Consider the following 12,439-nt stretch of genomic DNA (forward strand, 5'->3'; position numbering starts at 1 on the left):
ACAACTTAGTGTGTGTGTGTGTGTGCAGCATCGTGGCCAGCTTGGTGTACTCCTACATCAGTCTGCGAGAGGAGCAGCCCAACAAGGCCAGCGAAAGCGAAATCAAGGGCAAGGTGGTCGTATGACACTGGTTTCTCTTTTACTTTTTGTATGACAATGTACAGCTAAAGTCTTTTATTTTGTATTTATGACTCCAAGCAAAGGTGACCGATAGTTGTCGTGTTTGCTGCCATGGTTACGAGATTGTTTTCTTTGAAAGAGATGCTATTTTTCTTGACATCTGTATTTTAATATGGTCAGTGTTGAAAAAGGGATGAATATTTATGAGGTTTCTGCGGAATGTTGAAGATCTTCTAGCTGTTTACAAGAATGTACAAGGCTGACAAATACTCTCTCGCCGCCGGCACCAACAGGCGCCGAAAAAGAATTCGGAGCTACCCTTTCATGGTGTTCTGGAAAAACCTGCTCCCCATTAGGACTCATGCGCCTGCGTATGAATCCAGGTCAGGTTAGGTCCTGACACTAAATGCCAATATTAGTGTATTTATTATTTCACACTCCTGAACTGTGGCTGTTGTTAAGGCGGCGTCAAAAAGCCTCCAAACCAGAAGAAAACAGCTGATGTGTCACGAGAACATGCTCCGATAATGAACTAAATATGAGTCTACAATATATGGATAACAGTTACTTAGCCCACTCAAGGCACAGAAGCCAAATCTAGCCCACGACGTCATTTAACCTCTTAAGGTCCAAGCTGTTTGTTTACATGCTTTTTTTTATTTATTTCTCTTTGCTATTTGGGCTTATTGGACCCTAATTAGAATAAAAACTAAGAATCATCTTTTGATATGATGTACTTAGTCCATAAGTACACAAACGTGTACTTCATGTTTAGTGACATGCTAATTCTTATTTTTCCAAATTCCATTGTATGCTATACTCTTCTGACACCACCAGATGGCAGTATAAGTGTCCACATAAGCGGCCATAAGACCCCAATTCAGTAGTGTACACAATTTTGGAAATAAGAGCTAAAAAGTGCTGTCCACGCATGTGGCCACTAAGTCTTTAGATTAAGGTGGCCCGCCGTGTCTTTTTATGTAGACCGCCATATCGTCTTTATGAGGGCCCGCCCCTTAATTTTAAAGTGACTGTTGTTGCTACATTAGAATTATGTAACCTGCCACATCATTTTACTAAGTCATTTATGTGACCAGCCACACCATTTTAATGTGTCCCGCTATATCATTCTAATGTGGCCCGACACATAGTTTTATGCAGGCCTCAATATCATTTAATAGTGGCCAGTCCCTTAATTTTATAATGGCATGCTACATAATTCCAATGTGGTCCGCCGCATCATTTTATGTGGTCTGTTAAGTCATTTATGTGACCAGCCACATATTTCAATGTGACCAGCCATATAATTTTATTGTGGCCAGCCACACCATTTAATGTGTGCCCCACTACATCATTCTAATGTGGCCTGACACATCATTTTATGTAGGCCGCCATATCATTTTATGTGGCCCGTCTCTTAATTTTATTGTGGCATGCTACATAATTCTAATGTGGCCCGCCACATCATTTTATGTGGCCCGCTAAGTCATTTATGTGACCAGCCACATATTTTAATGTGACCAGCCAAATCATTTTATTGTGGCCAGCCACACCATTTAAATGTGCACGGCTACATCATTCAAATGTGGCCCGACACATCATTTTATGTAGGCCGCCATATAATTTTATAGTGTTCCGTCCCTTCATTTGATAGTAGCATGCTACATAACTCTAATGTGGTCCGCCACATCATTTTATGTGGTCCGCTAAATCATCCTAACGTGGCCCGACACAAATTCTTTTGTAGACCGTGATATCATTTTATAGTGGCCCGTCCCTTAATTTTAGAGTGGCATGCTAAATAATTCCAATGTGGTCCGCCGCATCATTTTATGTGGTCTGTTAAGTCATTTATGTGGCCAGCCACATATTTTTAAAGTGGCCCTCCACACCATTTAAATGTGCCCTGCTAAATCATTCTAATGTGGCCTGACACATATTTTTATGTAGACCGCAATATCATTTTATAGTGGCCCGTCCCTTAATTTTATTGTGGCATGCTAAGTCATTTATGTGACCAGCCACATATTTTTAATGTTACCAGCCAATTAATTTTAGTGTGGCCACTCACGCCATTCTAATGTGGCCCGACACATAATTGTATGTAGGCCACCATATCATTTTATAGTGGCCCGCTAAATCATCCTAACGTGGGCCGACACAAATTTTTTTGTAGACCGTGATATCATTTTATAGTGGCCCGTCCCTTAATTTTATAGTAGCATGCTAAATAATTCCAATGTGGTCCGCCGCATCATTTTATGTGGTCTGTTAAGTCATTTATGTGACCAGCCACATATTTTTAAAGTGGCCCTCCACACCATTTAAATGTGCCCTGCTAAATCATTCTAATGTGGCCTGACACATATTTTTATGTAGACCGCAATATCATTTTATAGTGGCCCGTCCCTTAATTTTATTGTGGCATGCTAAGTCATTTATGTGACCAGCCACATATTTTTAAAGTGGCCCTCCACACCATTTAAATGTGCCCTGCTAAATCATTCTAAAGTGGCCTGACACATATTTTTATGTAGACCGCGATATCATTTTATAGTGGCCCGTCCCTTAATTTTATCGTGGCATGCTAAGTCATTTATGTGACCAGCCACATATTTTTAATGTTACCAGCCAAATAATTTTAGTGTGGCCACTCACGCCATTCTAATGTGGCCCGACACATAATTGTAAGTAGGCCACCATATCATTTTATATTGGCCCGCTAAATCATCCTAATGTGGCCCGACACAAATTTTTATGTAGACCGTGATATCATTTTATAGTGGACCGTCCCTTAATTTTATAGTGGCATGCTAAATAATAAGCCACATCATTTTATGTGGTCTGTTAAGTCATTTATGTGACCAGCCACATATTTTTAAAGTGGCCCTCCACACCATTTAAATGTGCCCTGCTAAATCATTCTAATGTGGCCTGACACATGTTTTTATGTAGACCGCAATATCATTTTATTGTGGCCCGTCCCTTAATTTTATTGTGGCATGCTAAGTCATTTATGTGACCAGCCACATATTTTTAATGTAACCAGCCAAATTATTTTAGGGTGGCCACTCTCGCCATTCTAATGTGGCCCGACACATAAATGTATGTAGGCCACAATATCATTTTATAGTGGCCCGCTAAATCATCCTAACGTGGCCCGACACAAATTTTTTTGTAGACCGTGATATCATTTTATTCTGGCCCGTCCCTTAATTTTATAGTGGCATGCTAAATAATTCCAATGTGGTCCGCCGCATCATTTTATGTGGTCTGTTAAGTCATTTATGTGGCCAGCCACATATTTTTAAAGTGGCCCTCCACACCATTTAAATGTGCCCTGCTAAATCATTCTGTGGCCTGACACATATTTTTATGTAGACCGCAATATCATTTTATAGTGGCCCGTCCCTTAATTTTATTGTGGCATGCTAAGTCTTTTATGTGACCAGCCAAATTTTAGTGTGGCCACTCACGCCATTCTAATGTGGCCCGACACATAATTGTATGTAGGCCACCATATAATTTTATAGTGGCCCGTCCCTTCATTTAGTCGTGGCATGCTACATAATTATGTCACTAGCCACATATTTTTAATACGACCAGCCAAATAATTTTATCGTGGCCAGCCACTCCATTTGATTGTGCCCCGCTACATCATTTATAGTGGCCCGTCCCTTCATTTAATTGTGGCATGCAACATAAATCTAATGTGGTCTGTTAAGTAATTTATGTGACCAGCAATTATTTTTAATTGTGGTCTGCCACAGCATTTAAATGTGCCTCGCTACATCATTCTAATGTGGCCTGACACATAACTTTATGTAGGCCGCAATATAATTTTAATTAGGCTCATCGTAAATCATCAAAAACGGTTGCCTTTGCAAGTTATGTAACAAGGTAATTAAACATGTGTATATATAAAGTGGCCCTCTGAAGACTGTTTAATTACAAATGACGTCACCTTCAAGCCCCCAACATAATGAATAACCACGACTTGAATATTGAAACAATAATCGTCATTATTTTGGCCTTAATCGCACGACACTCTTTTTAACGTTTATTGCTGCAGGTTGAATTCCAACACACAAAGTCTGCCTCCTTATGTTCCCAACTCTGGACATCAGTTACTCATCAACACTTGACTTGCTTTTCAGTCACGTCACACAATAATGTTGCAAGTTCCCTCCGTCCTCTGCTGCCCCTTAGTGTTGTAGAAGTGAACTGCAAGCAAGACGGCGTGAGAGTGTTTTCCAGCCTTAACATGTGATGCCTTCAATGTCCTCTTTACTAGTCTGTTACTTTGTGTTTGCACAGTCAAACACGGCTTTAACTTGGGTAAACGGTACAAATAGTTGTGTGTGTGTGTGAGTGTGTGTGGGCCCTCCATGCAGTCATGGTACTTTTTTTCTGAGCGGCCTGCCTCACTCACCTTTTATTTATTTTTTATTATTCACATTTCTAATATTCTGGTACAAGTTGTACAACTTTTTGTCCAAGTTGATTGGAGTTCCGTGTAAAGGTGTGACACGCCAGTGAAGGATTAGAAATGTGACGAGCACATATTTCTAATAATAAAAAAAAAAAGATGAAAAAGAACAAGTTGTGCTACTTTTTCTTTTAATGTTTCCATCATGTTTACAATGATCACAATATTGTGTGTTTTTAAATAGACAAGCAACACAAATACAAGTGAGACCAAATAAAGAATTGCTTTTAAAAATCAAATCAAATGATTCTTTGCATGCCGACAAAGAACTGGCTTAATGGCAAGTTGTAGTTCGAGCTCTTTTGTTCGTTTCCTGAGTTGTTACTGATCATTGAAAGTACTGCACTTTAAGGCAATCAGCTTATTTTCCACACCCAAAGAAAAGTTAAAAACCACAAACATTTCCATACATAAATACATACATACATACATTGATCTAATATTGCATTGTTTGGTTTATCATCATTGTCCCACACACACCTTGAGGAGGCAGCATGGAGTATGGAAGTGTTATTGGAGCAAATTTACTTGCAAATGTGTATCTCAATCTGTGTGTGTGTACTAATGTGTGTCTGTCTGTATATTAATCTGTCTGTACTAATGTGTCTGTATCGCAATCTGTGTGTGTACTAATGTGTGTCTGTCTGTATATTAATCTGTGTCTGTACTAATGTGTGTCTGTATCGCAATCTGTGTGTGTGTACTAATGTGTGTCTGTCTGTATATTAATCTGTCTGTACTAATGTGTCTGTATCGCAATCTGTGTGTGTACTAATGTGTGTCTGTCTGTATATTAATCTGTGTCTGTACTAATGTGTGTCTGTGTCGCAATCTGTGTGTGTGTACTAATGTGTGTCTGTCTGTATATTAATCTGTGTGTCTGTATCGCAACCTGTGTGTGTGTGTGTACTAATGTGTATCTGTATAGCAATCTGTGTGTAAGTGTACTAACGTGTGTCTGTATAGCAATCTGTGTGTGTACTAATGTGTGACTGTATCGCAACCTGTGTGTGTGTACTAATGTGTATCTGTATAGCAATCTGTGTGTAAATGTGTACTAACGTGTGTCTGTATAGCAATCTGTGTGTGTACTAATGTGTGTCTGTATCGCAACCTGTGTGTGTGTACTAATGTGTATCTGTATAGCAATCTGTGTGTAAGCGTGTACTAATGTGTGTCTGTATAGCAATCTGTGTGTGTACTAATGTGTGTCTGTATCGCAACCTGTGTGTGTACTAATGTGTATCTGTATAGCAATCTGTGTGTAAGTGTGTACTAACGTGTGTCTGTATAGCAATCTGTGTGTGTGTACTAACGTGTGTATGTATAGCAATCTGTGTGTGTGTACTAATGTGTATTTGTATAGCAATCTGTGTGTGTGTGTGTGTGTGTACTAATGTGTGTCTGTAGAGCAATCTGTGTGTGTACTGTGTGTCTGTATAGCAATCTGTGTGTGTACTAATGTGTGTCTGTGTATCAATCTGTGTACTAATGTCTGTATAGCAATATGTGTGTACTAATGTGTGTTTGTGTATCAATCTGTACTAATGTGTGTCTGTGTATCAATCTGTGTGTACTAATGTGTGTCGGTGTATCAATCTGTGTACTGTGTGTCTGTATAGCAATATATGTGTACTAATGTGTGTCTGTGTAGCAATTTGTGTACTGTCTGTATAGCAATATGTGTGTACTAATGTGTGTCTGTGTATCAATCTGTGTGTACTAATATGTCTGTATAGCAATCTGTGTGTACTAATGTGTTTGTGTATCAATCTGTGTGTGTAATAATGTGTATCTGTATAGCAATCTGTGTGTGTGTACTAATGTGTGTCTGTATAGCAAAGGTGTTGACTCATGTGTGTTTGTGTATCAATCTGTACTAATGTGTGTCTGTGTATCAATCTGTGTGTACTAATGTGTGTCTGTGTATCAATCTGTGTACTGTGTGTCTGTATAGCAATATATGTGTACTAATGTGTGTCTGTGTATCAATCTGTGTACTGTCTGTATAGCAATATGTGTGTACTAATGTGTGTCTGTGTATCAATCTGTGTACTAATGTCTGTATAGCAATATATGTGTACTAACGTGTGTCTGTGTATCAATCTGTGTACTAATGTCTGTATAGCAATATGTGTGTACTAATGTGTGTCTGTGTATCAATGTGTACTAATATGTCTGTATAGCAATATGTGTGTACTAATGTGTCTGTGTATCAATCTGTGTACTAATGTCTGTATAGCAATATGTGTGTACTAATGTGTGTCTGTGTATCAATCTGTGTACTAATGTCTGTATAGCAATATGTGTGTACTAATGTGTGTCTGTGTATCAATCTGTGTACTAATGTCTGTATAGCAATATGTGTGTACTAATGTGTGTCTGTGTATCAATCTGTGTACTAATATCTGTATAGCAATATAAGTGTACTAATGTGTGTCTGTGTATCAATCTGTGTACTTATGTCTGTATAGCAATATAAGTGTACTAATGTGTGTCTGTGTATCAATCTGTGTACTAATATGTCTGTATAGCAATATGTGTGTACTAATGTGTGTCTGTGTATCAATCTGTGTACTAATGTCTGTATAGCAATATGTGTGTACTAATGTGTGTCTGTGTATCAATCTGTGTACTAATATGTCTGTATAGCAATATGCGTGTACTAATGTGTGTCTGTGTATCAATCTGTGTACTAATGTCTGTATAGCAATATGTGTGTACTAATGTGTGTCTGTGTATCAATCTGTGTACTAATGTCTGTATAGCAATATGTGTGTACTAATGTGTGTCTGTGTATCAATCTGTGTACTAATATGTCTGTATAGCAATATGTGTGTACTAATGTGTGTCTGTGTATCAATCTGTGTACTAATGTCTGTATAGCAATATGTGTGTACTAATGTGTGTCTGTGTATCAATCTGTGTACTAATATGTCTGTATAGCAATATGTGTGTACTAATGTGTGTCTGTGTATCAATCTGTGTACTAATGTCTGTATAGCAATATGTGTGTACTAATGTGTGTCTGTGTATCAATCTGTGTACTAATGTCTGTATAGCAATATAAGTGTACTAATGTGTGTCTGTGTATCAATCTGTGTACTAATGTCTGTATAGCAATATGTGTGTACTAATGTGTGTCTCTGTATCAATCTGTGTACTAATGTCTGTATAGCAATATGTGTGTACTAATGTGTGTCTGTGTATCAATCTGTGTACTAATATGTCTGTATAGCAATATGTGTGTACTAATGTGTGTCTGTGTATCAATCTGTGTACTAATGTCTGTATAGCAATATGTGTGTACTAATGTGTGTCTGTGTATCAATCTGTGTACTAATGTCTGTATAGCAATATGTGTGTACTAATGTGTGTCTGTGTATCAATCTGTGTACTAATATGTCTGTATAGCAATATGTGTGTACTAATGTGTGTCTGTGTATCAATCTGTGTACTAATGTCTGTATAGCAATATGTGTGTACTAATGTGTGTCTGTGTATCAATCTGTGTACTAATGTCTGTATAGCAATATAAGTGTACTAATGTGTGTCTGTGTATCAATCTGTGTACTAATGTCTGTATAGCAATATGTGTGTACTAATGTGTGTCTGTGTATCAATCTGTGTACTAATATGTCTGTATAGCAATATGTGTGTACTAATGTGTGTCTGTGTATCAATCTGTGTGTACTAATATGTCTGTATAGCAATATGTGTGTACTAATGTGTCTGTATATCTGTGTACTAATATGTCTGTATAGCAATGTGTGTACTAATGTGTGTCTGTAAAGCAATGTTTGTGTGTACTAATGTGTATCTGTATAGCATGTATGTGTACTAATGAGTGTCTGTATAGCAATCTGTGTGTGTGTGTGTTAAGTTGTCTGTTCGTATATGAGTTTGTGTGTACAAAACAAATGGTGTGTGTGTACTTAGATGTGTGTGTGAAGCAGGAACCATGTGGGCTGTCTTCTTAAACGTGAGTATTTCAGCCTTAATGTCACTACATCATCACTTATTGGAATGCACAAATACTTCTGATAAGTTACTGCTAAAACGAGAACTTTTATGTACAGCAAGAGATGAAACCTCCATTTTTCTTGGCTTCAAGTTCAATGGGAGTGTGAGTGTGAGTGGCTGCGAGGCGCCAACTAGTGGTGAGTACAAGGAAGGGCAAGCGGAGGAACAGACAAATCATCAGATCGCTGCACAGACAAGAACATCCCTAAACCGCAGAAAAGTTGCGTGTAAAAAAACAGCCGACAGAGAGTTCCTGCTTCACACACATCACACACACATCTAAATATGCAAAAAAAAAAATATTTTAGCACACCCCAATCGAAATACGGACAGATATGTTTTACACACAGACAAATCATGATACTGACAGACAACTTAACACACAGACACACATTCTTGTATTTGTTACCTTCTTGAGACCTCTGAAAAATGCCTACCTCTTTAGGACCACCCTTTCTAGATATATAAAGATTTGTATTTACAACATTAATAATATAAACATACTATGCAAATATATAAAAAATAAAGCATTTAATTTTTTACCCCCGAATGTTTTCTTTGTAACTGCTTTTTAATCATTATTTACTTCGTTATTACATTATGTCTCTATATACATTTTATTGTATTAATTTTGGCCAAAGGGGGCGCATTTACATTTCTTCCACACACTTGTTATTTCATATGTCGGCCAGAGGGGGCGCATTTCACATTTTTACGCACACTTGTTTTTTCATATGTTGGCCAGAGGGTGAGCATTTCAAATTTTTACACACACTTGTTATTTCATATGTCGGCCAAAGGGGGCGCATTTAAAAATTTTACACACACTTGTTATTTCATATGTTGGTCAGAGGGGGAGCATTTCAATTTCTTACACACACTTGTTATTTCATATGTCGGCCAGAGGGAGCGCATTTCAAATTTTTACACGCACCTGTTATTTCATAACTTGGCCAGAGGGGGAGCATTTAAATTTCTTACACACACTTGTTATTTCATATGTTGGCCAGAGGGGGAGCATTTAAATTTCTTACACACACTTGTTATTTCATATGTTGGCCAGAGGGGGAGCATTTAAATTTCTTACACACACTTATTATTTCATGTCGGCCAGAGGGGGAGCATTTCTAATTTTTACACACACTTGTTATTTCATATGTTGGCCAGAGGGGGAGCATTTAAATTTCTTACACACACTTGTTATTTCATATGTTGGCCAGAGGGGGAGCATTTAAATTTCTTACACACACACTTGTTATTTCATATGTTGGCCAGAGGGGGAGCATTTAAATTTCTTACACACACTTGTTGTTTCATATGTTGGCCAGAGGGGGAGCATTTAAATTTCTTACACACACTTATTTCATATCGGCCAGAGGGGGAGCATTTCTAATTTTGACACACTTGTTATTTCATATGTCGGCCAGAGGGGGAGCATTTCTAATTTTTACACACACTTGTTATTTCATATGTTGGCCAGAGGGGGAGCATTTCAAATTTTTACACACACTTGTTATTTCATATGTCGGCCAGGGGGGCGCATTTAAAAATTTTACACACACTTGTTATTTCATATGTTGGCCAGAGGGGGAGCATGTCAAATTTTTACACACACTTGTTATTTCATATATCGGCCAAAGGGGGAGCATTTCAAATTTTTACACACACTTGTTATTTCATATGTCGGCCAGAGGGGGAGCATTTCAAATTTTTACGCACACTTGTTATTTCATATGTTGGCCAGAGGGGGAACATTTCAAATTTTTACACACATTTGTCATTTCATATGTCGGCCAGAGGGGGAGCATTTCAAATTTTTACGCACACTTGTTATTTCATATGTTGGCCAGAGGGGGAACATTTCAAATTTTTACACACACTTGTTATTTTATATGTCAGCCAGAGGGGGCGCATTTCAAATTTTTACGCACACTTGTTTTTTCATATGTCGGCCAGAGGGGGCGCATTTCAAATGTTTACGCGCACTTGTTATTTCATATGTTGGCCAGAGGGGGAGCACTTTTAAAAGCGACACACAGTCAGTTTGAAAAATCCCTCCTTTTTGGGACCACCCTCATTTAGATAGATGTCACCAGCAGGGGTGCTAATGAGACATTCTCTATTAGATGCAATGTCATTGGGACCATGATTTATGTCATCACTTGTTCACACCTCCTCATATGGAAGCGACTTTTCCTTGTTGATGTCTCAAAAGGGTAGAAATACAAGAACATACACACACACACACACTCAGGTTGAGATACACATTTGCAAATAATTGAGCTCCAATAATACTTGCATAAAAAGGACTCCAGTTAAAAAGTGTCAATTGCAACCTCACCTGCCCACAAAGTCAGCACCAAAACATGGCAGCTGCGTACCATCAGACATGTTGCGGTCGTACGCCATTTTGAGAAAACGCGTTTGAAACGCTTCAAATGAAGACGATGTTAACCTGGATGAGCCGTGCATAGATCGGAGCTCGCCTTCCCGTGTTTCACCGCAGCGCCCCTGCTGGTTGCAGAGGAGTAATGCCACAATTGCAAAAGTCATTCATTTATTATATTACATTATTATCATATTTTTGGATGATTCGTGTTTTTTACAGCAAAATTTTCCTCTGGTTTTCATATGTCGTCTTGGTTGAACATTTTTACAAGGCACCTGGTGACTCGAGTCACTAATGGGGCCAAACAAAGTTGCGAGTGTTAGCGCTTTCATAAAAAAAGGTGCACTTGGAAATATGCAACACTGCCTTTTGTGATCATCTATACGTCACAATATATTCTTTGGCATTCAAGCGATAATACAACGATTTTAAAAACAGGCTTCTTTGGCTCCTGACCTACGAGCTAGTATATTACGTCATTTCTGATTTATTAATTTTTTTTGGACGGGTATCAAACGGACCGACACGATACAGATAACTTCTCAGACCGATAACTTAATTGTATTTATATGGTTTTAATGGCGCTTTAACTGTAGTTAGCTTCTGCTTGGCGTCTTCTTAGCCTTTCACAACACTGTGGTAGCCATGCTGGCATTTCAGGTGGCTGATAAGGTTCGATGTGTTGATGCGTGATCATTTTTTCCCCCTCTCCGCGGGACATAAAGACTATAAAAACGGGAGCCGTTACCTCCCTGCTTGGCGCTCGGCATCAAGGGTTGGAATTGGGGGTTAAATCACCAAAAATGATTCCCGGGCGCGGCCACCGCTGCTGCTCACTGCTCCCCTCACCCCCTGAACAAGGGTGATGGGTCAAATGCAGAGGATGATTTCGCCACACCTAGTGTGTGTGTGTGACAATCATTGGTACTTTAACATTTGCAGACCATTTGAAATCCCACAGTGTTTGTTTACAGGTGAAAAGGAGCGCTTGATTTGTTCACCCTGACCCACTGACAGCACAGTGCGGGTACTCTAACCTCATTTAAAAAAAATTATCTATTATCAAAGCTATTTATTTTTAATGTCATCAGCAGGACGTTATAACTTCTGTCTTGATATTTATTGTGCACCTTTTAGGAAAAATAGCTCACCTGAGTTTTTGGAACGGATTACTGAGAAAAACCAAGCATTAGCTCAGTGACAGGTGCAGCGAGTTAGCCCGAGGGAAATAAGCAACCTGCCGTGTGGGCGGGGCTTGTACCCAAACAGGAGCAACAGGCCTGAGCAAGCCTGTCGAGTTGATTTTGGCAAAGGGGTAAAATCCAGCTCATGGATTGTGAGGCACAGAGGAAGAAAGACGTATCAAATAGATAACTTACTCCTGATAAAAAAAAAGAAAGAGTCTGCGTCACAGCGCC

At 38.8% G+C, this 12,439-nt stretch overlaps 2 protein-coding genes across 4 annotated transcripts in view; one reads left to right on the forward strand and one right to left on the reverse strand.

Moving 5' to 3' along the window:
- Positions 1-4,812, forward strand: part of LOC133644330 (nucleotide sugar transporter SLC35D2-like) — a 48,892-nt gene extending 44,080 nt beyond the window's left edge. The window contains exon 12 of the mRNA XM_062038727.1: positions 29-4,812. Coding sequence (XP_061894711.1) covers positions 29-125 — 97 coding nt within the window. The 3' untranslated portion in view covers positions 126-4,812. The remainder of the gene's footprint in view (positions 1-28) is intronic.
- The window catches only part of LOC133644331 (biogenesis of lysosome-related organelles complex-1 subunit 2-like), a 95,407-nt gene that overhangs the window by 70,190 nt on the left and 12,778 nt on the right, over positions 1-12,439 (reverse strand). For 2 of the 3 annotated variants that reach the window (XM_062038729.1, XM_062038728.1), the window contains exon 4: positions 8,227-12,439. This exon is cut by the window's right edge and continues 293 nt beyond it. The exons of the other annotated variant lie outside the window; for it this stretch is intronic. In XM_062038729.1, coding sequence (XP_061894713.1) covers positions 12,430-12,439 — 10 coding nt within the window. In that variant the 3' untranslated portion in view covers positions 8,227-12,429. Of the gene's footprint in view, positions 1-8,226 lie in introns of those variants that run through there. 3 annotated transcript variants of the gene reach the window in all.

This window comes from Entelurus aequoreus, linkage group LG27 (genome assembly GCF_033978785.1).
Source record: "Entelurus aequoreus isolate RoL-2023_Sb linkage group LG27, RoL_Eaeq_v1.1, whole genome shotgun sequence".
Taxonomy (NCBI): Eukaryota; Metazoa; Chordata; class Actinopteri; order Syngnathiformes; family Syngnathidae; genus Entelurus; species Entelurus aequoreus.